At 41.4% G+C, this 26,167-nt stretch overlaps 1 protein-coding gene across 4 annotated transcripts; it reads left to right on the top strand.

Annotated features, from left to right (window-relative positions):
* The first annotated feature begins 1,002 nt into the window (after nt 1–1,002).
* Nucleotides 1,003–24,549, top strand: chd8 (chromodomain helicase DNA binding protein 8). 4 transcript variants are annotated; one of them, XM_077556182.1, is made up of 39 exons: nt 1,003–1,136; nt 2,714–3,759; nt 3,886–4,206; nt 4,872–4,985; nt 5,062–5,564; nt 5,659–5,770; nt 6,546–6,755; nt 6,849–6,917; nt 7,007–7,062; nt 7,156–7,273; nt 8,451–8,534; nt 8,632–8,769; nt 8,946–9,067; nt 10,078–10,321; nt 10,391–10,567; nt 10,660–10,803; nt 10,973–11,071; nt 11,164–11,323; nt 11,444–11,654; nt 11,734–11,929; nt 12,688–12,858; nt 12,941–13,231; nt 13,316–13,536; nt 13,723–13,925; nt 14,039–14,195; nt 14,276–14,365; nt 15,354–15,457; nt 15,568–15,691; nt 15,885–15,960; nt 16,048–16,322; nt 17,902–18,134; nt 18,378–19,019; nt 19,109–19,215; nt 20,293–20,502; nt 21,798–21,890; nt 21,984–22,097; nt 22,207–22,308; nt 22,393–22,497; nt 23,442–24,549. In XM_077556182.1, exons 2-39 carry the CDS (start codon nt 2,818–2,820, stop codon nt 23,826–23,828), a joined length of 7,725 nt encoding a protein of 2,574 aa, XP_077412308.1. In that variant the 5' UTR covers nt 1,003–1,136; nt 2,714–2,817; the 3' UTR covers nt 23,829–24,549. The 4 variants fall into 4 exon arrangements, with proteins under 4 accessions (XP_077412308.1, XP_077412310.1, XP_077412309.1 ...); XM_077556184.1 differs by lacking the exon at nt 1,003–1,136 and adding an exon at nt 1,624–1,724 and having other exon boundaries at nt 6,549–6,755; XM_077556183.1 differs by lacking the exon at nt 1,003–1,136 and adding an exon at nt 1,624–1,724 and having other exon boundaries at nt 19,109–19,212.
* The last annotated feature ends 1,618 nt before the right edge of the window (nt 24,550–26,167 follow it).

The raw sequence follows: 26,167 nt of genomic DNA, 5'->3' as shown, positions 1-26,167 counted from the left end.
CAATGGTTATGAATGAATTAAAAAAAAGAAAACATTATTAAAAATGTGGGGCATTAAAATGTGTAATCATAATTAATTACATGACTTCCCTAGTTAACTTACAATTAATCACAAATTTTATATCTGTTCTAAATGTACAATAAAAAAATTCTAGGTTTTCCTATTCTGAACAAAAGTGGAAAAAAATGTTAAACTAATAGAAATAGTTAAAATGAATTTTTGACGTCTGTAGCCGTCAATGGCAGTGAATGAGTTAATTAATGTAGTTATAGTAGTATTAATGATAATGGGGGATTTTTTGTGTCTTTTATTTTAATTTATATGCATATCATCCTCCTAAAATATACAAATCACAGTTCTATCTTACTGACTGACAAAAATAGGTTCATAATTTAACATTAATTAGCATGATATGAATCTGTATTTTGGGTTCATTGTTTTAATGGTAATATTAACTTGAAGCTATTTCTAAAATGGAATCTACCCGCTTAATTAACAGAACATACCATATTGATTGTTTCATAAATTTTGGATGAATCTAAAATGCATTCTAACCTTTACAAGTGAACTTATTTCACCTTCTATGAACTTCTAACCACACACGTCAAACTTTTCAATGTTTCAGTATGTTTTCCACAGCTTGCTCAAGGAGTTGAGTGCCAAACATCGCAGCAGGTGTTTGATCTGACCATGAATTGTTGATCAACTTTGCCATTGCAAGGCTTTAAAAAGGGTGTTGTCAGAGGGAAGTGACCACGGAATGTAGAGTCAAACAGATGGATTGGAAGAGTTACAGAAAGAAAGTATATGTCCTTGGATCCCAGAGAAGATAAGATGCATAGGAAATGGGTGGGCTATTAAAAAACAAAAAACGGTAGAAAAAAAACAGATATAATTGCCTGAAGATGAAGATGCTGACCTACAAGAAAGACGTCCTCTTTCACTCTTGTTCTAGTAATTATTTGGAAGACTACTTTTTACTTTTATCAGTCATATTATTCTATAACGTCAGTGCAGTTACTGCAGGCTCATTAATCCCAATAATTGCAGTGTCTGGACTACGTCACTAGAGGGTGCTAATCCCTCAATCACGCGATGAAACGGTGATATCACTTCGCTGCCCTGATAAACGAAAGGTAAAATGTAGTAATTTCGTTGTAGGAGTCTATCAAAGTCAGAGTGTGTATATTTATGTTATATTTTACCAAAATAACTGCGCGATATCACTTGGGGTTTTCATTAAACGATCGAAGTAAACACCCTGTATACAAATGCTACAAAAAAGAGACGATGTATTATTAAAATGGACCTCCGACATAATTCCCTGCTACAACGTTGATATTTCTAAAACTGATTATGTTTAAATATAAATCGTCTCTCTGGTAGCGTCTTCTCATATTAGCATCGAGAGCAGTAAAACGGCAGTACCGACGACCACTTCAGTCAACCGAGCTCAACTAGGCCGCATTTATTGTTCCTCAACCGAACTCGCTCTCATCCCGCCTAACCGCGGCCGAACTTTGAATGACAGGTGCTAACAACCAATAACATCGTCGCGTGTTTCCGGCTCGGAAGAAAACTGACCAATCATTGCTCGTTAGCATCGGCGAGGCAGGCTTTGTACGGGCTCTCTAGCAAGAATGTTAGTTCCTGCTCTTCCCTAGCCGTTTCCTGTAATCGTACTGTGTTGTGAGACGGAGAAAGCCATGTGTGTCGATGCAAAGGTAAATTTAGCGCCCCGAATTAGTACTGTGAACCTTCGGCCAGCGGACCTGATGGTTATTTTCCGGTAATTTACCGAAAAATTGACGCAGACTAACTGAAAGAGCATTGCGGCCTAACCCGTGTCAGAACGTTGACGGGTAATGGTTATTGTGGCACGTTGCTTTGGTTTGGTCGGGTTTGTTGATGAGATTGAAGGACTCCGGTTGACTTGATGGTCGGTTGTAATTGAGCCACGAGCCATTTAAATGCCCCAAACATACAACACGGCGTAATCTTGAGTGAATATATGTAGTGCTTGCATTCACGCTTTGGCAATCGGCACATCTTGGCGGTATATGCTAATGCTAACCGACGGTTTTGTGAGGCAGACTGCAATGTGAGCACAGGAAAGCATCCTACCTCTCCATCACTGCCCCCTCGACTTACTTAATGCAAACTATTCCGAATTACTGAATAACAGTTTTATTTTATTATAACTGTTGTTGTTGTGCCCATACCTTGCGTAGTGAACAATCAACAAAACACTGAGCACTATTTTCTTTGTTAGCTTATAGTTTATTTTGAATTCCATCAAAAAAATGTTGTCATATTTTCTTTAAAGTTCAACAAATTAGAAATAAAATGTAAAGACTCATTTACACACTTTATGGTAAACTGAGAATGTAGTGACTTTTTAATTCTGTGTTGTCTCTTTTATGGTGAATTACTGTTGTAGTGAACTTGGAAGCTACGTTGGTCGTGTGAGATGTCCATTCGTTCTTGTACATTGTATACATCCGAATTAAATGTGTATATTTGTTGAATTGGCAAATCTTTAAGTCTAATATAGCAAAAACAAGAGGAATGAATGGATTGAATTATTGGTGGGGTTTTTTTTACGCATGTGTTGCATGTCATCACTGAACACTAACAATCTGGAATAATACATTGCGTTTAAATCATGCTGAATTTGTGTGATTCATGTATTTTTTCTCTCTCTAATCCCCAGCTGTTTTCTATAACATTTTGAAAAACTGGACAACCACAAATTAGCTTTCATCTCAGAGCGTCCCGAACATTGTGCCCATCTCCCTGTGGAGGGAGGCGGGCAAAATGGCAGACCCTATAATGGACCTCTTTGAGGACACGCCCCTGTTTAACCTGGATGGACTCCCTGATGAATCTTTTAACCACGGTTCATCAGACCCAGTGGAAGAGGCTCTTAAGCTGGCGCTAGGTCAGGTGGATGCACCAGTTGAGTCAGAGCCCACACCTGAGCTTCCAGTCAACGCTGGCCTTTGTGTTCCTGCAGCAGCCACCGCTACCGTACCTGAACAGGTCTCCATTCCAGTTCCCACACAGCAGACGGTAGCAGTGGCAGCTGCTCAGACTGTTCCTTCAGCTGCGGTTTCCACTGTAGCCCAGGCTCCTGTTGCTGTTGATACTGTACCTCAAGTCCAAGCCCATGTCACAATACCCATTGCTAGCAACAACAATGTTGTTACCAGTAGCACTGTCCTGCTTAACTCACCGCTAACTGTTTCTAGCTCTCCAGCCACCACGACTGCCGCCCAGCAGCTTGCACAGATCGCTCAGCAGCTCACACCCCAGCAGCTATCTGCCATCACACAGCAGGCCGGCGGGAAAATTGTCATTCTTAAAGGTCCCCACGGGCAAGCCCAGGTCCTGCAGACTGTATCAGGAGCCGCAAGCCAGACGGGTAGCAAGGTCATCCGTTTGGTGTCCGGCTCACCGATTAAACCAGGCATGCCCATACTACAGGGAGGAGCGGTTTTGAATCAAACGGCCACAGGTCAAACTCAAGTAAAGGTTGGTGCTGCGGGCGTGCAGAGGCTGCTGCAGTCCCCCAACGGGCCAGTGAAGCAGCTGTTGCTCACCTCCATGCCCCAACAAGGCCAGCAGGTTCAAGTGCAGATTCCAGCTCAAACACAGATGTCCCAAGTGCAAGTCCAGCCCCAGAGCCAGCCTGCTCAGATCCAAATCCAAACGCAAAACCAGGTACAACTCCAGCCAGCAATGCAGGCCCAAACCCCGGTAAGTGCTCCTGAGACTGGAACTGATTTGCTTTCTGGGTGTTAGCATTATTGGCTATGAGCTTGTATAGATGGCCCGTTTGCTCATGATCACAATGAGACTCATTAATTCTGTTTGTGGCTCTAGGGGAGTGAAGCAAGACGAATCACTCTGGTTCTCCAGCAGCCCTCACAAGCGGTTGCCGCCGCCACTTCATCAATGGGTCAAACCATGGTAGCCCAACCCCAGGTCACGCAGGTCCAAACAGGCCAAGGAGGTCAACAACAGGTCCAAGCTCCGGCTAGACTGGTTCTGGGACAGCTCCCCGGGGGTAAGCTGGTTCTCCAGGGAAGCCAGCTCGCAGCATTGACCCAGGCCCGGGCTGCAGGCCAAGCAGGAGGGCAGCCCAAAGTTCTTACAATCCAGCTGCAGGTGCAACAGCAGCCAAACCAGCAAGGTGGAGTTAAGGTAAGACTGTTATACAGTGAATTATTAAAATTTATGCAATTAAGTACGTACAAATAATACTACGGGGCGGCATGGCTCAGTGGTAGCGTGGTGGTGGGTTCGATCCCCCGCCATTTTGACCCTGTAGAAGTATCCTCTAGCAAAATACTGAACCCCCAGTTGCTCCTGATGCTGCGTCATCAGTAGGTTAAAAGAAGGAACTGTGTTAAAGCGCTTCGAGTACCTAAGTTAGAAAAGCGCTATACAACTGAAAGCCAGTAGAAATCCTTCAGGATGGGTGAGTACTGATACCTGGTATCGGTATTGGGCCGATACCCAGCCTTATTTCAAGGTATCAGTACTCGTGACGGCAGCCAACCTCTTTGGTTTGCGATCAGGAACAAGAAATTAGAAGAATAGCAAATTTCTATTCATTTTATCCAATTGTAAGGAAAATGCTATATTTGGATATATAGGTATTTGTTTAAAATTATCTTTAAATGTTTTTTTTTGGGGGGGGTGAGTTATGTTTTAAAAGTACTTGTGGTATCAGTACTTGATATTGGCACTGAAGAGCTGAGTACTCGTATCAGTCTGAAAAAAGTGGTGTCGAACATCTCTAGAGCTCATTATTTTAGTGTGACGTATGACAAGCAGTTTGTGAGTTGTTTTTCCTAACTTTTCAGTACCAGTTGGTGTCAGGAGCAAGCGGGACTGGCAGCCCACAGGTATTGCAGATTTCTCAAGGCCAAGGCGGACAAAGAGTTGCAGTGCCTCTCAAAATGCTTCTGCAGTCACAGGTAATCATTTTCTGCATCTTGTGGGTTGGTAATTTCATGCGACAGGATCAACAATATCGTTCCTTTGCTGATACAGGTCAGCTCAGCATCTACAACCGGTGGGGCTGTCTCCGTGGTGAAGGTGGTCAACTCCTCAACGGCAGGCCCCTCCAGTACAACCACCACGGCATCACCACAGACTATCCGCATCACCAAGGCTCCTGGCGATTCTCCCTCTGTGCGACGGGTGGAGATCCTCTGCAAGCAGGAGAAGGCAAACCGTATTGTGGCTGAAGCTATAGCGAGAGCGAAAGCGCGCGGGGAGAAGAACTTGCCTCGAGTACTCAACCAGGATGAACTTCCATCCTCGCAGACCTCGCCAGAAATCGCAGGCACTGTGACCGTGGTCACAACTGCAAAGAAAAAGACAAGCGGGGGAGGGAGCAAGAAGAAAACTCCTGTCATTCCTGGAACGCTGTCTAAATGTGCTGGAGGAGCTGACAAAAAAGGCAAATTCAAACCAGCTGGAGGGACAGTTGTAGATGCTGGGGGCACCACCATACCTGCTGGCATTAAGAGCAAAAGCAAAACCAAGACAAAGTAAGAGATGCATGATGGGAAATGTTTTCTCAACACAAACTTGATCATCAGATAACAGTCACTAAAGTATTTTGATTTATTGTTCCTTTCATAGCACTATTACTCTTGTGGGGGCGAAGAAAAGAAAAAGGAATCCATCCTCGGATCATTCGGACGGAGAATTGAGTCCGGCTTCACCGGCGGCGCTGGAAGAGGACTTGATCATGGTAAGAAGACATGTTTCACGCATTCTAAAGTTGCCCCTGCTTCTGGAATATTCCTTCAAATACCGTGGCGCCTTTGATGTTGAACACTATCTACTGCGCCATGCTGGCATGACTTTGATTCATGACTCGCTGATTATTTGCTTCAGTACACAAACAGTCTTGGCATCCATGACATAATGCTCGTATGATCTGCATTTGCTCCTAATATTACATATTTCAAGTGTTAGTTTTTTTCTGTTGCTACAATTTAATTTAGCAGCCGGCTTAGGCCCTCAAGAAAGTGACAAGTGCATGTGATTGTGCTATTTAGACCTGAGGAACGTGTCGCAATTCCAGCTGTGTCTGTTAAGGACCTCGCTGGCTGGGCTTGGATGTATGCTGTCTTTTTGTTTTTGTTGAATTGTTACTTTTGAAGAGCTGATGGAGTTTCGTTCAGAATGCCACAGTATGGGGAAGTAAGTGTGTATTAAGTTTAACTCCTAGGAAAGGTGGATAAATATGCTCCACAGACAAATTGTCTCCACAATAAAACCTTCTCATTGTACAAGTAATGTTGGGAACTTTAAACGTTTCATCAAAGCTGTGTCAACATTCTGTTTGAAATGGGTCTTAAATGTTTGTTTTTTTAATTTAATTTCGGAATATTGGCTTTCAATTAGCTATTTATGTACATTTAGGAAAACGGTTTTCCCTGAGGTGTCTCTTCCACTCTTGAATGAAGACAATTGTGTGTATATAATCAAACTGACTCATAATGAAAATCTCTTGTGTCCAGAAGAGGCGCTCTAATCGCGTGGTAAACAGGAAGAAGTACACCGAGGACCTGGACATTAAGATAACAGATGACGAGGATGAGCAGGAGGATGTTGACGTTACGACGACCACGGCGGCTGTTGCCTCCATCAGCGCAGCCCCCGTAGCGACACACGTTCACCAGGAAATTGAGTTGCATGGTGATGGACTGCCTGGCATGCAGTTCTTTGTGGTGTGTGAAATCATTCGCGTTTGAGACTCGACCGAATGCAAATGTTTATTTGGAGCATTTCTCTTCATTGAAATATCATGTTTATTTGTGCAGGAAAACCCAAGTGAAGAAGATGCTGCCATTGTAGATAAAGTGCTTTCCGTGCGCTTAACAAAGAAAGAAGTATGCTTTTATACATTTACTTCTTCACTGTTTCATTTATAATTTACAATTGTAAAAAAAAAATTGTGAAAATGACTGTTTTCTTGTAGGTGTCCCAAGGCCAGTACATCAATGTCGAAGAATTCTTCGTAAAATACAAGAACTAGTAAGTCTCACAACCTTGATAAGCAAAATGCAGCATTTATTTTGAATATGTGACTAATATACAATGCATTAAACGTCACATTCTTGTTTCCAGTTCATACCTACACTGTGAATGGGCCAGTATGGGGCAACTGGAGAAAGACAAGAGGATCCATCAAAAGATTAAAAGGTTCAAGACCAAACATGCGCAGATGAGGCATTTTTTCCATGAGGTGAGACGACAAAGGTCATTTTTGTCAACTTGGTCATAAAAAGAGGTCTGATCTTGAATATCACAGTCTGCTTAAACTAATACCTCACAAACTATTACATTTTCATATTATTATTGAAAATACAAGTTTCCTATGCAAGTATGGTAAAAATATGGCATTTAATTTTAATACATTTCCAGGCCTGGAAAAGTATTGACAATGGGAAACTATTATATTAAAATATCACGAAAAATAATTTCCAAGATTGTTGCAACGGCTCTATTTGTTTTTTTTAAACAAAATAAGAATATCTAATGGTAAAATAGATTCGTTTGTGTTTTTTGCACTTGAAAGTGCAGCTCCCTATATAGTGCACTACTAAAAGTCGCACTTCATTTTGTAGGTGTGTCTGACTGTCCAAAAGAAAAACAATGTTTTGCACAAAAAAATGACCCACAATGCATATGGAAAGTAGTGATGAAAATCGAAAGTCACTCAACAGGTTAATATAAACCACAATGCATGCGAGCAGGAAAATTCAAAATGGTGTGCAAGTGTGAGCGTCAAAGCAATGCATTAACTATATACTACGGAAATCATTCATTACATTATAATGCATAATAAAATGTTGAACTACGATGATGCTTCTTCTGTTTTCAGTACAGATGCTTTAAAACTGACAGTTTAATGAAGTTTAAAAACAATAAAAAAAAAATGATGATGATGGTAATTGAGATCAGAAGATATAAAAAAAAAATGAATCAAGATTATTTTTCTGCCATATGATTGACCTTTCCCAGCTTTACTAGAGCAGAGAGCTAGCTATTTACACCAGACATTCCAGGAATTTTGCTGAAATGCAATAGTTTTGTAAGGAGTAGTGGTCCAAAATTCATCCTGATGGTTGGTCATGCCTGATCTGCAACTACAACAAATGTAGAGTTTACTTCATTTTTTTCTCTCACTGGCCTGTGATTATTATTATTTTTTTTTTTCATTTTGTTTATTTCAATAACGATATGAAAAATGGTATTCGTTTACACAGTCTCTGGTCGTTTATTCTTGTGCTTTAGATGATCAGACCTCATTTTCTGACCCAATTTATGCATACATGTAAGAAGGGTTCATATACTTTTTCCTCCCACTGTATAATGCCATCATTGCTTTGAAATGTATTTACTGTATTGGTACTCTTCAGGAGGAGGAGCTTTTTAATCCAGACTACGTGGAAGTGGACAGGATTCTGGATGTATCGCGCAGTATAGACAAAGACAATGGCGAGGTAGAAGAAATGAGACAAAAAGGATAAATGAGAATATTCTGATCTAAAGAAAGTATTGCCTTGTTACTAACTATGACACGTTCCTCCATCCCCTTAGCCTGTGATTTACTACTTGGTTAAGTGGTGCTCTCTGCCTTATGAAGATGCAACCTGGGAGCTGAATGAGGATGTGGACGAGGGCAAGGTCGAAGAGTTTAGCAAAATCCAAACTCGACAACCTCGTCTCAAAAGAACTGTAAGGACTGACGGACTAGATATCAAGTGAAGAATATTTAATTGACCAGTGTTTTGCTTGTTGACTTTTGAGTAATAGGAAAGAATGCCATGCATCTCATTTACTTTTTGATTCCAGTCATTTATAAACATTAAAACAACTATGTTGAGATTTGTTGCCTTTTTCCTCTTCTGTAGACGCGACCACAAGCTGGCTCTTGGAAGAAGCTGGAGGAGACTAGAGAGTACAACAATGGCAACACTCTTCGAGAATATCAACTGGAGGGTGTCAACTGGCTGCTTTTTAACTGGTACAACAGGTATGTATCACACCCATTCACATGACATGTCGAAATGCGACAGTCAAACATTAAGCACATTAAAATTGTTCAAATTATTATCGCGTCGTATTTGGTAATTCACTACAACTCTTACATGTGGGTGGCTTGGTTCAGAAGAGTGTTTCTTAACTGGCCTTATGTTAGTACCACAATATCATAATGTCCCGGCCTACTTTTACAGGAGACAAACTACGCATATTATTTTTAGCTTTAGAAAACACACGAATGTCATCCATTCAAACATAATTACATTTAACTGTGTTCAAAGTGCCTTTCAGAGTACATTATTAAGAAACCGACGTGTATTGTCAAATGTATTTAAAAATGTAAAAAGTAAGAAACACCTCAGCGTAGGGCTGGGCAGTAAATCAAATTAATTCGACACATTGTCATTTTATAAATCGAATCGTTGACAATTTGCAAAATCAAATTTTGTCTTCTGGATTACTAAAAGCTGCTGTTCTCATGTTCTGTTACATTCAATTGTTTTTGTGAGTTGTAATTTTGCAAGTAGCAGAATGCTGGATGGGTGGTGACATGTTTACAATAGCTACCAACTACTTAATTGTGGCATTTAAGAACAAACTATGAATGTTAAGTTTATGTTAAAACTAATTTAGAATTAGTATACATTATTGTTATCTGAACATTTTTGCACTGGAATTGTTTTTGAATAAATTAAACCTTTAAATAAATGTTTGTAAAAGAAAAAAGACTTAACTATATCTCACACAAATGGGCTTATTGTCCCTATTTAGCCTTAATGTGTAAAAAAGACTCCTTGAATGCTGCCTGTTATGGATTTCCAAGGCCCACTTTGACCCACCAGTTGACAATAAAGGGGATAAGGAGGAATATTGACAATTTGGTTTGACTCACATTCCAACTTGAATAATTATTCTTAAGGAGAATTACACAGAGTGATGGGAGGAAATTGGGAAATATCTTCTAACTTTTTCCTCTTACTCTGCTCACACCTTGTGTCTCAGGCAAAACTGTATCCTGGCAGATGAAATGGGTCTAGGAAAGACAATCCAGTCCATCACTCTGCTGTCTGAGATTTACGCTACTGGGATCCAGGGCCCTTTCCTGGTCATTGCTCCCCTTTCCACCATCACTAACTGGGAGCGGGAATTCTCCACGTGGACCAACATGAATGCCATCGTCTACCACGGCAGCCTGGCCAGCAGGCAGATGATCCAACAGTATGAGATGTACAGCAAAGATGACAAGGTAGACTTGATGGCAACTGATTTGACGGAAATGGTCTATTTCTAATTGATTGTGCCATTTTGTACACAGGAACATCTAATCCCGGGTGCGTACAAATTTGATGCCCTGATCACAACTTTTGAGATGGTGTTGTCCGACTGCCCTGAGCTGAGGGAGATATCCTGGCGTTGTGTCATCATTGATGAGGCGCATCGTCTCAAGAATCGCAACTGCAAGCTGTTAGACAGCTTGAAAATGTTGGACATGGTGAGTTGACCCAAGTCGAAATTTCAGAATAAAACCCTATCATGCAGTCCATTTGATTTGGGAGTCACGTTATTTGTTATTTTTGCCCTCAGGAGCACAAGGTGTTGTTGACCGGAACTCCTCTACAGAACACTGTGGAGGAACTCTTCAGTTTGCTTCATTTCCTGGAGCCTACACAGTTCCCCTCTGAAATTGAGTTCCTCAGGGATTTTGGAGACCTCAAAACAGAGGAGCAGGTGAACAATATATGATATATGATCATCTTGGCACCAACAGACATACTACTCTTGTTTACCTTGTGGCTATAAAAGTGCAAGTCATAATTGTCATAATGTTGTTAATGATGTTTAAATTTTGACTGTGACAGAAAAAATTCTATTTTTCGTTTCTTTTTTGGCACTTCAGGTTCAGAAGCTGCAGGCTATATTGAAGCCAATGATGTTGCGAAGACTCAAGGAGGATGTTGAAAAGAACTTGGCACCCAAACAGGAGACAATCATTGAGGTTAGTAAATATTCTTAATACCTGAGGACAACAGCCTCAGCATACCTTTATTGTTGAGTTTAAAATTTTTATGACTTGTTTTCCTCTCAAAGGTTGAGTTGACGGATGTTCAGAAGAAGTACTACCGTGCTATCCTGGAGAGGAACTTCAGTTTTCTCAGTTTAGGAGCAAACAGTAACAGCAATGTTCCCAACCTGCTCAACACCATGATGGAACTGCGCAAGTGCTGCAACCACCCATACCTCATCAATGGTATCGCAACCCGCTCTTTTGGTTCACAACTTTTTGAATTTTTGTTGTTGTTCATAATTAGAGCCAAGTCCTTGTTCCAAATCCTTAAATTTAACGGTGACGTGTCGTGTCTTTAACAAGGTGCGGAGGAGAAGATTGTAGCAGAGTTACGGCAGGTGTATGACCCTCTGGCCCCAGACTTCCATTTGCAGGCCCTAATTCGGTCAGCTGGAAAGCTTGTCTTGCTGGACAAGCTGCTGCCTCGTCTCAAGGCTGGTGGTCACAAAGTCCTCATCTTCTCCCAAATGGTGCGCTGCTTAGACATTCTGGAGGACTACCTCATCAACAAAAGGTGCGAGGGTTTCTTGGCCTTATTTTCTTCTTCCCATTGTTGTGTGTCTCTTCAAGTTTGTGTTTACTCATTTGTACAGATACCTTTATGAGCGGATTGATGGCAGAGTACGTGGCAATTTACGACAGGCTGCCATTGATCGCTTTAGCAAGCCTGACTCGGATCGCTTTGTCTTTTTGCTGTGTACCCGAGCTGGCGGCTTGGGTATCAACCTCACAGCTGCTGACACCTGCGTCATATTTGACTCGGACTGGAACCCTCAGAATGACCTGCAGGTGCATATTCAACATTACCTGTCTTTGGAGTTCTCCCTTTTTGTAGATTGATGCTGTAACCTCCCAACATAATAATACAATTATACTAGGGGTGTTAGGCAATTACATTTTTTAATCCTCATTAATCACATGACTTCAATAGTTAACTCATGATTAATCGCAAATTTTACGTCTGTTCTAAATGTACAATAACATTTTAAATAAAATACTTTCTTTTCTAAGTTTTCATACTCCTGTTAGCATAAAAGTGGAAACAAATGTTGAACTAATATAAATATGTCTGCATCTTTTAGTCATTGATACAGTAATTTAATAATAATTCATAAAATTTTGTTAAAATTAAAGATGTACTGTAAAAAGTGTGATATTGTTTTGTGTTGAGAGAATTTTTCTGCCACTAGATGGCATAATTGCATTTGTAAAACGGTGACAGCGCAGTGCATTTTTCTTTTCATATTAAAGCCATCTAATCTTTAACATGAAGTAATTTGTGAAATTCTGCACATTTTTAAACTTGCAAAATACAATCTGACCCCAGTCTCCACAAGTAAATGCATTATTGTTAAATTTATTACTGCTAAATTTTGACATGGACGTGTCTGCTGCGTTGCGACTGGAATTCTCCCAGAAAGTATGGGGCAGTCATTAATCGCACGTTAAATTTTTTGGGGTGAAGGAACTTTAAATTAACACAAAATTAACGCACTAATTTTGACACCCCTATATTATACCTATTTTTTGTTTTAAAACTCCCCCAGGCACAAGCGCGATGTCATCGTATTGGCCAGTCAAAGGCAGTCAAGGTCTACCGTCTGATCACAAGGAATTCCTACGAGCGAGAAATGCTGGACAAAGCAAGTCTGAAGCTGGGTCTCGACCGTGCTGTCCTGCAAAGCATGAGTGGCAATAAAGAGAGCAATGTTAATGGGGTACGGTCATTTATATCATGGATTAGTGTGTTACACATTCTGCACATTTGTTCTTAATCTATCAAAATGTCACTTCTATCAGATCCAGCAGTTTTCTAAGAAGGAGATTGAGGACTTGCTGAGGAAAGGAGCTTACGCCGCCATCATGGACGAGAATGATGAGGGGAGTCGCTTCTGTGAGGAAGACATTGACCAGATCCTCCAGCGCAGAGCCACCACCATCACCATCGAGAGCGAGGGCAAGGGCTCCACCTTCTCGAAGGCCAGCTTTGTAGCCTCTGAGAACCGGAATGACATTGCCCTCGATGACCCGGAATTCTGGGAAAAGTGGGCCAAGAAAGCGGACATAGACATGGACACGATTAATAGAAAGGTAAACAGATTTTTCGCTTCTTGTGTACCTGTATGTTCTCTCAATTTGTCGGGAGTAATCATTCATTTATTCTTTCACCCTCAGAACACGCTCGTGATCGACACTCCCAGAGTGCGCAAGCAGACCCGCCAGTATTCCACTTTGCGAGGAGAAGGTGCCGAACTATCTGAAGTGGACAGTGACGAAGAGTACCCACCTGCGAATTCCAGACACTCTCGCTCTTCCCGACGTGCTGAACGCCACACTGGAGTGGGTTACGGCCGCACTGACTGTTTCCGTGTGGAAAAACATCTGCTTGTTTATGGGTATGTAGAGTTGGATAATAAATGAGTATTCTCATGTTTAGTGTTGTCTTTTACAGGAGAAAGATTTGGTTGTTGTCATCTGATTCATCGACAATTTTGTGACAAAATAGGATTATACTGTTTTTTAGTCAAGCAGTAATATCAATTTTGGACCTTGACACCCCCTTTTTTGTCAATTATTTCCAGTTGGGGCCGCTGGAGGGACATCCTCTCTCATGCCAGATGTAAGCGGCGTCTGAGCGAGCGCGATGTGGAGACAATCTGTCGTGTCATCCTGGTATTTTGTCTCCTTCACTATCGGGGAGATGAGAACATAAAGAGTTTTATCTGGGAACTTATCACACCACCAGAAAACGGCCGCGAACCCCAAACACTGCTCAACCACTCTGGTAGGAAGATGATTTCAACTTGATTGTCATGTAAAATAGCTTTATTTTCTTTGAGGCCTGGAAATTCTTGCCTTGGTTGATTTTTCTCCCACCCCCCACCCGTCCCTCTTTAGGCCTTTCTATCCCAGTGCCCAGAGGCAGAAAGGGAAAGAGGGTAAAAGCTCAGAGCACATTTGATGTGCAGAAGGTGGAGTGGATCCGCAAGTACAACCCAGACACACTGTTGCTTGATGACAGTTACCGCAAACATCTCAAACACCAGTGCAACAAGTTAGTGGAGAATAAAAGTTGTCTTTTGCTGCATGTGTACTATTGGGCTACGTTTCGATACGACGTCTCTTCTCTCATAGGGTGTTGCTGAGGGTACGGATGCTGTACTATCTGAAACAAGAAGTGATTGGTGATCATTCGGATTCTGTCCTAAAAGGGGCCGACATTAGGTATGAACTTCTGCAGTTTGTCATCACGTTCTCAAAATGATGGAATAAAGTAATTTTGACTTTTTTTTTTTTTAACATCTCATGACGCTTGTCACCTCTGCTCAAATTGGTTACATCCTGAGTTAATCAGATAAATCAATTCCACCACTGAGGTCTGAAATGAAATTATTCCTGAATAACAGTATTTGGTTTAGGGTTTAAAAAAAAAAATACTATTCAGAAAAAATTACTTGGGCCATTATTTTAAAAATGTGTCATGCTACCAATAGGCATGGGCCGATTACCAGTTTGATGGTTTACATTGTTTTTAAAAAGTCACAGTTTCAATAACCTTTAATACTGTCTCTCACCAGTAATGAGCTCCTTTCCTTTTTGAGGGAACTATTAAGGAGTGGCACAATAATAATGGGCTGCTTACAGATTTGAATAAACGTGCCACTCGAAGTTCATGAGAGGCCGGGGGTGAGCAATTATGCATGGAGGAGGGAGACCAAATAGACACTGTGCAAACACTAGCATACTTACATGAATGCCTTTTTGTTGTCCATTAAAGTGCATCATCCTAAAAAATAAATATGTTGCCAGCGGCTGCTAGTTAGCCCTAAGGGCAACAGTAGTAGTAGTAGTAGTCTGGTCTAAAAATAGCTAATCAGTGAGTGGACACTGACTCAGACTTACAAAGACAAATTAAAACAGAAGAATGTTACATTTTTCTTTTTTTATTGTACGAGTTTCTTAATGTACCAAATATTCTATATTTTGTTTAAAAATAGTTTTTATTTACCCACATTAAAAAAAAAGTGTATATACATAAAAAAGGGCATTTTAGACCTGTAATTTCTATACCGTGACACTGTTATATTTTTGGTCACAGTTATCATACTGTCAGAATAATATTGGACCATGCCAACTAAACACACACTTGTCAACTATCTTTATGAAGATACCCGAGACACACAATGGACTAACATGCTTATTTTATTTTTAGGGATGTTGATATTTGGATGCCAGAGATGGAGCAACAAGAAGTACCTGCAGGATGGTGGGATGGGGAGGCGGACCGCTCTCTGCTGGCTGGTGTCTTTAAACATGGTAAGGATATTCTGGAGAACAGCAAGGCTTTCCCCTGCTTATTCAGTTCTGCTGCTACCATGAGATGGAGCCAGTTTGCATGTACTAACTGACCTCCTCTCTGTTACCAGGTTATGAGATGTACACAACCATGCGTGCTGATCCACGGCTCTGTTTCCTGGAGAGGGTGGGCCGGCCAGATGACAAGGCTATCGATGCCGAGCAGCACACTGCTGATGGCGAGCTGGGAGATGAGTGAGTGACACTCTTCTACCTTTTTGAAAATGTACTTCATGTAGTATGTATTCACACACAAAAACACACTACACTGGAAATATGACTTGAAAGTATTTTTGGAGGTATGAGCCAACAGGGTTTGTTTGTGTAGGTGATGAAACGACTGATGACTCGGGTAATGTCTCACCTGCTTATTACTTGTTTTACACAGAGGTGATTACGATAAATACTCAGAGGACCCAGAGTTCAAGCCTGCGTCAAGACTCCCCAAGGATTCTTATGATGAGGTATAGCTGTGAGAATTTCATCATCATAGCTCTGAAGTGGTTTAACAAATAACTCTCATGTTGTTACTTAACGCGCCCGTTCTCCAGTCTGACGGTGTGAAGATGGAGGAGGACTTGTCTGTTGAAGACAAGGCGGTCCCAGTGGTCACAGAAAGCATTTCTAACCAGAACCAGAGCGGATGCGATTGGCCCTCAAGTTCATCTCTTACTGCACGCTTACGACGGTTGGTCACAGCGTACCAGCGCAGTTACCGGCAGGAGCAGCTGAAAATTGAAGCCGAGGCAAAGGGCGACCGCAGACGCAGGAGGTGTGAGCAAGCCAGCAAGCTGAAGGAGATAGCACGCCAGGAGCGACAACAAAGGTATGCAGTATATAGGGCTGGGCGATATGGCCAAAATAGAAAAAAATAAAAAAAAATTCCAGTCATTCAGGATGATTACAATTTTAATCTAATAAACAGAACAAATATTTATTTAAAATGTTCAGACAATAATGTTTGTTTGTTTGTTTGTTTGTTTTATTTATGTTTTCCTTTTGGACACAGGTTACTTATTACAGGTTACATCGATCACATCATATCATTTGCAACATTAACATCCGAAAGAAGGGCTAACGGGTAGAAGCCATGGCTTCTTAGTAACCCGTCCCCATCGATTCTTACTATACGCATCAGTCATATACATTGATTATGATAGTCATTGATTCATATCGTTATCAATCCCAGATTTAAGTGATGTATACTGATTCTAATTCAGTTTCAAGTTCAGTCAACTTAACATTCATAGTTTGCGCTTAAATGCCACAATTAAATGTCTTGTAAACCACCCATCCAGCATTCTGCCACTTCTGCCGCAATAACATTTGGATGTAACAGAACATAAAAACAACAGCATTTAATCATCCAGAAGACAAATCTCAATTTCATGATTGAGCAAATTTTCAATGATTTTGATTTTTAAAATGACAATTACACGAATTTCTGGACTATAAGGCGCACCTGAATATAAGCCACGCTAGCTAAATTTGGGGAATACTCGAGTTTGTTACACATATAAGCCGCACGCGACTGTAAGCTTCAGGTGTTTTAATGTTACCGCACCGGGTTCCTGCTACTTTATTTTCCATAATGAGGGCACAAATTGTCTCGCCTTCGTTCTGTCTCTCCTACTGTATTTGGGCTCACTAGGTATGTTTTGCTCTGCCTGACGCTCTTGCGCTTCCTTAATAGTGCGCCCCCTTGAGATCTGATGGCTAAGCCGCATCTTTGTATTAGCCGCAGGGTCGAATGCGAGTGAAAAAAGTAGCAGCTTGTAGTCCAGAAATTACTGTAATCAAATTTGATTTATTGCCCAGCCCTAACAGTACAGATAATTTTTTATGTGAACATCTATTTAACTAATTTGTTCCCCAAAACGTATGCATGTTCTTTTTTAATAATTACCATGTTTCCAAAGATGTATTCATACTTTTTTTTTTATGCTATAGCATACAGAAGGCTTTGATGCAGCCTCTGAACTGAAGAGAATGCATGAAGCAATTGGTAGTTATTACAAAAACGGCCAGCAAGTGGCAGAGTATAAGACGTCAAGCTGGGAAACGAGCTGTTTCCCCCCACTGTTTGAAACAGATTTGTAAATAATGATGAAAGCTATATTCTAATGCTAATTGCTGCAAAATGGAAACAGACATATGTTTATTCCCGATGAAAGAAGACACTCTAATCTTTCTTTTGGTAGGTTCCATGTTTTTATAGCAATAGAACACAATATTCTCTGGGACTTCCAAAATCAGTCAAAATCCAGTAAAACAGCAGGGGGCGAAGGGGGTTGCTTCAGTGAAAATGGCTGGGGGTGAATGAGTTAAAAATGCATTTTCATTTTCACTTCAGCTACACAGGTCAATTTCATTTCGCTAAAAGTCACCCAATTTAATTTGTGCAGGTGGACACGCAGGGAGGAATGTGACTTCTACCGAGTTGTCTCAACTTTCGGTGTGGAAAGAATGAAAAAGGAGCCTGGCCTTGTTGAGGGCGAAGAACCAGACTATGAATGGACACGATTCCGTACCTTTGCACGCCTGGATAAAAAAACAGATGAAAGCCTTAGCCGCTACTTCCGCTCTTTTGTAGCCATGTGTCGGAGAGTGTGCCACCTGCGTCCTGGCTCGGATGAGGGTAACTACTGGCGCCCAATACACAAATATGCTAATTTTATTACATAGGCAAAATTTAGCGTTCAACACTGTCAAATGGCTACTTCAGCATGTTGTCAGTGTTGGGTAACCTACTTGGAAAATGGAGAGCTACAGTTGTGCTTGTAATTTTCACAAATAATTTTAGATTCATGCCTCCAGTGGTTTTGTTCTGCCTGATTTTGTGAACGTTGATGGATAAACTTTGTCTACGTACTTTTCCCAGATCCGTCGCCACTTCTGCAGATTGTGGCCCCCATCACGGAGGAGCGAGCATCCCGCACACTTTATCGCATTAGCCTCCTCAGTCGCATCCGTGAGCGAGTCCTTCCGCACCCCTCCCTAGAAGAGCGTCTGCCGCTCGCCCCCCACACCACCGAGCTGCCCACCTGGTGGAGTATCCCGGACCACGATCGTCAGCTGATGCTGGGCACAGCGCTGCACGGCGTCAGCCGCACCGAGCTCTCCGTCTTCTCGGACCCACAGTTCACCTTCAGCGCGGCCCGAGATGATTTTGTTCAAAACCAGCAAGCCCCGCCTCCACCCCAGCCACAACCCATCATGCACCTCAACCAGCCAAAGTCCATTGCGGAGGTGTCCGGTGTGAAGGAGGATGGACAGGAAGTGGAGATTAGTATGCTAGCTGGTGAAATCGGCGCTCACCTGCAAAGTACACCTATCACTCACCATGATGGCAAGGCACGAGGACAAAGCTGGAGCTTCAAGAAGAACAAAAACAAGGGAGGAAGTAAAGGAGGTGAAGAGGGCGCTTCAGATTCCGATTCGGATTCAGATTCAGGTTCGTCGTCGTCTGATCGATCAGGCAGCAGTGACGAGAGCGGAGATAGTGAAGAAGAAGTCAATCGAGGTCAGTTGATATTTGACAAGAACGATGCAGAGTTCTCCAAAATAAGAAATAAACCCATTATAAGATTTTTCCTATTTGTTTTCTTTCAGGTGTGAAGACGTGTGACGTAGATGAAGAGAATAGTTTACTCTCCATGGCCTTGTCTCAGGATGGCATTCCGCACACTGATCCTATCAGAGTGGACTGGCCCAAGGTGGTAAATGGTTCTTTTTAAAAGTAATAGGATGGTAGCACAGTAGACCCAACTAGATTGGAATTTGAGTTAAAATTTAAAAACAAATTGTATTCAACTTTTGGCGGCCCACTGAATGTATAAATGGCTACGTTCACACTGCAGGCAAATGCGACCCAGATCGGATTTTTTGCCCAAATTTGCGACCTGTTTTTCATACCCGACCTGGGTTACTTTCATATGTGGTCCTAGATGGGATACATATGCGAATTTTTGCAATGCGACCGCTGTCTGAACGGCCAGGTTGGATATAGCCGACCAACCTCGACGTCATCAAAAGTCCAATATGCGCTTTGCGGCATTAAAGCTTGATTTATGCTTGACGCCGCATCAGCGAGGTCCGCAGACATAGGTGAATCTGCAAAGTTGCTTTGAGTAACAGTTGTGGCTTTATATTTGACTTTAATTCAATCCCACTTAAAACATGAAGCATAAAGTTGACATTTGTGGTGATATTAGTAATTTAGCCACGCAGACGACTCATTACGCGCGGCAATGACGTGACGTCATCGCTAGGGGAGGGAAAAAAAGATGTCTCTGTGAGATGAGGAGCTCGGACAGACTTGCCTCTTTTTCACAAAATATTATTTCTACCTCCTCCCACATTACTCCTCTGTAGATATGAGATGGTAAAGATATGAGCACCGACGACAGACTTATAAAAGTCTGTAGCCCTGACACACTGGACCATACTTATTTTTTGTTTGTTTTTATTTTTTTATTCATTCATTTCAAATGAAACTTACAGAAAATTGAAACATACAACTGGGACGCTGGACCATATGTATTTACTTCCGCAAACACAGCGATTTGAGCAACGTATCTTCTGCGCATGCGGGTCACTTTGGGAACGCATAACGTTTACACAGAAGACAGACTGGGATCGCAATTAATAGGTAATATGAACGCTTACTCAAAAAAATCATATTTCACCCAAAAATTTGAATTGAGCATTAAGACCTGCAGTGTGAACGTAGCCTGTGTTTGCTTGTTGACTTGCTCATGCTGAATGTTTAATGAATGCCTCTCATTTATACTCAGGACCGTGTGCTGATCAACCGTTTGGATAGTTTGTGTACACTGGTCCTTACCGGCCAGTGGCCATCAGGGCGGCGCTACATGTCTGAGGCTCACGTCAACCAAAACGCCGAGCTGCAGGGAGACGAGATGGCCTACGCGCGGGCGGGCCGCAAACCCAACAGTATGCCTGGAGAAGGAGAGGATGGAGAATTTACTGTCAAACTCCTCAAGGTACACAAAACCTTTAAGATCTTGACATGTTGAAAAATAATTTACATTTTTTTGGTCCACAGAACATGTTCACGTTTGTATATTGAGATTGTCCGACTTGTCTTAAAAAAAAAAAAGGGGGGGGGTGCATCTCAGTTTTCAACTTGTAATCACTGTCAAATGGTACACTGATGTTGGCGGTAATGCACATTTATTGAGTGTGTTCAGTGTACTATGATTGGCTTGTAGTCACTCCAGAGTGTATCCAAATTTTTGGCCGAAGTCAGCTGGGATAGGCTCCAGCTCACACTGAATGAATGAAGAAAAGTGATCTACTATATGGATAGATGGTTAAATGTATAATACCTTGTTGTAAAAGGAATTTATTGAAAAAGATACTAACATTGTCACAGTTTGTTTTGGTCAAATGAAATAAAAGTATTAGGCATGTAAAAAAAAATATATAATTTCAAGGCCAATACGATTATTAGTAGTCAAGGAGACCAATAACCGATATTAATTTGCAGTGTAAGAAAATATTGTTGTCAAAATTGAAAGAAAAAAAATATATTTTAATTTTAAACTTCTAAAGGATTGACAGCTTTGTTTAAAAATTATAATAAAAGTTGTAGAGAGCTTCTAGGGTCATCAGCATGTGTCAAGCTAAATTAAAAACTAAGCAAGTAAATTGTTTTCTACTGTAAATAGTCTTCCAAACTTTCAACAAAATTTCTTTATTTTATTTATTTATTTTTGAAACATAATAAGTGTAGGAAGTTCCCAGTAACAGCATCATTTTTTATAAAAATTTAAATAAATCCATAAATGGAAAGCTCCCTGTATCTCACTGAGCGACAAATGATTGCTTAATGTAGCTAATTTGGGGTTTTCGTCAGGTTTTGTAAAAGGTTTCAAAAGATCTTTGCATACAGTGAAAATTGTCTGAATATGTTGTAAATGTCTTTGCGACAAATAAAAGGTGTCTGTGAACATCTTACAGATCCTAATGAAAACCATAAATTTGCTACGTTCGCAAGCATTCACTGCTCAGTGAGATACATATGCAGCTTTATCGGCCTTAAATTCATAAGAAGGCCGATGCCAATATTTGTCAAAATGCCAAACATCTTTAACGACAATCGGCCCGGCTGATTATCAGTCTATCCCTTATTAACTTTTTCATTATATGTGTAGTTGTGTGCATTAAAACAAAAATCTAAACTACTGGTATAATTTTATTTTGCTCTTCAACTTCTTGGTAGACACAGCAGTGGAAGTTGTTAATGACTCAATAAATCTCTCGTTCACTTTCCCAGGAGGAGGGGCTGAAGCTGACCTTCTCTAAGCAGGCACTGATGCCCAACGGGTCAGGAGGCGAAAGCAGCCGTAAGCGGCGCAGAGAACTCGAGGTACAATGATCACCTTGATGGAAAAGACGTCGGGTGCGACAACCACGCCACATTTTGTCCGCTGACTCCCCCCCCCATCCTTCTGTGTTGTAGTTATCAGACCCAGATGGCCTCCTTGATCCAATGGAGCGTATTCCTCGCCGCCGGGATCCTCCCACCTGGCTGAAAGAGAATCCAGATTATGAAGTGGAGGGAGACATGCTAGCGGTACGAACCTTTATCAATGCATTTGATGCTCTGTTGTTCCCTGGTCTCTAAAGAGCAAGCGAGAAGCAAAATAGAGTATTTGGTCTTATACGTGTCCTTGTTTCTTCAGCTTCTCGTGAATAGGAGCAAGAGGAAGAGGAGGAGGAAGGCAGATAAAGCCTTGACAGGCAATGAGAAGGTCAAGCTTATAAACATGAGGACAGGAAAGAAGGTCAGACATACACTTTGCTTTAACACACTTATTCCAGACCTGTTGAAATGTCTTTCCAACTAATGTTTTGTTTCCCCGCTTAAGGTCGGAGCTGCATTCTGTCCCATGCTGCAAGACCTGAGAGAATATCTCGAGGAAAATGCAGATTTCGTTGTTGCGCCCGATTGGTCAGAAACGGTTCGGAACTCTGTACGTACGCCACTCTTGATTCTTAATGTACATGCGTTTACAGTGGAACCTCTGCGTTTGAACGTCTCGGAACTCGTGCAATTCGGACTTCAACCCAAAAAATCGGAGTAAAAAATGCCTCTGAGTCTAAACTCATTTTCGGAATTCGAACGCCCAAGCAAAGCAAGCTAAGCCGAACGTACCTTGAAAACGGGTAGCCGGGTGAAGCCGGGCGATGCCGAATGCTCACGTTGCGGTAGTTGAGACGATGCACTGCTCATTTCCAGTCAGATCGTGAATACTCCCGGAGGTGCTCCATACTCGCGAGTGCATTTTGATTTTTCCACGACAATTTTCTTCACCATGGGCCCAAAGAAAGACAACAGTGCCAGTGACGGCAAAGAAAAACATACAGTGCTACAAACCACAGTGGAATTGGGAAGGAGATTATCGCGCCGTTGTAACTACCATGACTACTTCTGTAATTACTGGCACAAGGACCTCCCTTAGTTGTTCAACTACGTGCCTGACGTTAAACAATGGACGCAAGGACCGCTTAGTAGTCTAACAATATGCCCATTGTGAAATACACAAACTCAGCACTGAACTAAAGCTAGCATTAACAAAGCATTTATCATCCACTGATGCCATCACACCACAACAGGTAAGGTAAGGTATTTTTATTGTTTAAATACTGTACTGTAAATGTAAAAAAACATAAATAGAAATTAAAATAGAAATGTTCTGTTTTTGGAGCTTGGGAACGGATTAATTGCATTTACATTATTTCCTATGGCAAAAAATGTTTCGAAGGTTGAACAATTCGGACTTTGAACATTTCGCAGGAACGAATTATGTTCAAACAACGAGGTACCACTGTAAAACCAAACTTTTGTGTGACATCAAATACCACAAAGCTTGCAACAATAATTGAACCGTCTTCGACCTTCTTTTTTTTCTTGCAGGGTTTTTTGCCTGAGACGCTCTTTCATCGACTGCTGACTGAATACTCGGAGGTCCCCAAGAAAAGTCGGCACCGCCGCCATCATCATCACCACCACCACCATCACCATCATCACCAACACCACCACACACCAGAGCCAACTCCGGAAAATCCCTACCTCGAAGGGGTGGAAGAGGAGACCCTGGTCTCGGATGGAGCTTACATGATGGACGAGGAGGACCTGGAGACCTCCCAACACTTCCTCACCAGTCCAGACTTCGATGTGAAAATTGAAGCTGGTGACAGCCTTTCCCAAGGAGACTATGACAGCTCGGATCAAGAGGCCCTATTAGATGACGTCATCCTCACACAGAAGGACTCTGACTCGTCATCTAGCTCAGAGGATTGACTCGCTCCCCACAATTTATTTGACCTAGTCTCTGTCTGAACGTGTCTCATTATCCCTCATTTATTTTTACCTTATGTATGAAATTATAGTTGGAATTATGTTGCTGCTTTTATTCATTGCAAATTTATTTTATACGTTTGTTTTTGAAAGAGCAGGTTTGCACCTATGCTTTCCTCAGCGACAATTTCAATCCGTCTCTCCTCAGTCCTCCACTGTAGCCGCTCCAAATGGCAAAAATCATTCTTTACTTTCGTGCCCCGTCATCCTTCTCCGTTCACTTCCAAATTGAGGAGTTCCCATCACATTCCCAGCTGTGACCAAAAGGGGGCCCTCATGCTGTAGATAACCTTTTCTTATCAAGAAACTCAATTAGGGTCCTCAACAAACATCAATGAAATACATATAATGAATGAATGAATGAAGTGGCACCCCACACTTTCCCAGCCTTGTGGGTTGACGTCACCCGAGTCCACGCAAGTCTGTAAATGACACACAAGGGGTTCCAATGTGTAGGTGTACTGTTCATGTCATAACTGTGTGAAGGAGAGGGAGTGTGGTGCATTAGTTACTGAGGCAGTGGGAAAAAGGATGGTTGTGTATTGTATTATGTAGATCAGGTAAATTGTGTCCTATGGTGCAAAGGTGACAATTGAGTTGCTATTCTTGTTTTATGATCTGACTATCTGTGACATGAATTACAGCAAACTACAGTGACAGCAAAGTTTGTGTGTTTTATTGCCCCTTTCACCACGTCGCTGTTGGTTTACTTGAAAACAAGGGAACCGTAGTGTATGTTATAAAAAGGCTTTGTGCAGAAAAGCATTCTAAAATGAGATCTTAAGTTTGTGCATACTAGTACAATTACACTGTATACACTGGCGAAAAAAAGGATATTGGGGCTTCCGGGTAAAATTTCCACATCAACTTGAAACACACCTTTTATATGACGTTAATTTTACCTCTGACTTTTGAATTTTTTAGAACTTTTTGAAGCAAAATTCAAAACAGGCTTGATCCATAAAAATGTCCATGAATGTGCACTTTTACGGCTTTCTGTGACTCTTCCAGTCTCTATCTCTTTGTCACTTACTGATGCCACTCTAAGCTCAGTAGACACATCCCTCAGAAAACATCCTGTTGGAAACCTTGCAATGGTGATGTATTGTTGAGTAGGCAACTGGATCTTTGGGAAACCGCAGTCCTGCGTGTTTTAGATGTCTCCCTCCTCCAACACAGGTGAGGATTGTTGGGTTTCTCCAGAGCTTGCTGATTATTTGAATTCCCGTGTTGGAGGGAGACATCTAAGACGCAGGAATGCAGCGCTCCAGGATCAGGATCGCTGTACTTTTTTGCACAATTCCATCAGGCCTTCCGATTCCTTTTGCTTTGCATCTTGTGTGGGGTGTATATTTCTTCTCCCGGAGTTTTCTTCGACCAGTGGATTGTGATACCTTCAACCCTGCCCCGTGGGTCAGCCTTTTTTATTTATTTTTTCCACAGCTCTCAAGTTTCTGTCATCAACTGCTGTTGATAGGTCGATCTGTCAAATGTCTGTTGCTCACTACATTAGTAGTTTCTTTTTTAGGACATTCCAAATTGTTGTGTTGGCTACGCCCGATGTTTGTGCAGTGGCTCTGATCGATTTTCCCTCTTCCCTCAAATTTGAAATGGTTTGTTTTTCTCCCATAGACATCTATTTGGTTTGTATGTTTGCTTAAAACAGCAAATGCAGTTTTCCCAGGCAAAGCCCAAAGGAAAAAACAAGTGCTATTTTATGTTAAAGCAATAATCTAAAAAGGCACCTGAGAAACTAAAAATACTCACAGCCTCATGTTCATATCGTTGCTCAGTGCTCACTTGAAAAAAATGTGGGTGGGTTCAAACAAAAAGTCCTCGTAATCCTGAGTTGTTTAAAGGGATACATGACTCAATGAGCCATTTTCAGCAGTAAAAAGCTCATATGTTGTCCCGAATTAATTTGAGTAACTTATTTTTCATGTACAATTAATACCTTTAAAAACACCTTTTTTTTTCCACTTTCTGTAAACTGAAGATGCCATCACCTGTGCTGAGGAAATAGGTAACGACCAATTACGGCTCACCTGTTTTCTGGGTTTGGTTAAAGGATTATACATGAAAAATAATGAAGTTATCACAATAATTATAGACAAAATAGTATATTATTACTGTTGAAAATGAGTCAAGTATCCCTAACACATCTAGATGGAAATTACATGAAATAAAATGGAAATATCTATACTATAAATATAAATACATTTGTCTCACACATCAGTTAAAGATAACACAGCCCACGCTGCCTGCCGAAAGGTTTAAGAAGG

Source organism: Vanacampus margaritifer, chromosome 2 (genome assembly GCF_051991255.1).
Source record: "Vanacampus margaritifer isolate UIUO_Vmar chromosome 2, RoL_Vmar_1.0, whole genome shotgun sequence".
Classification (NCBI taxonomy): domain Eukaryota; kingdom Metazoa; phylum Chordata; class Actinopteri; order Syngnathiformes; family Syngnathidae; genus Vanacampus; species Vanacampus margaritifer.
This window is presented reverse-complemented; position numbering and strand designations above follow the sequence as displayed.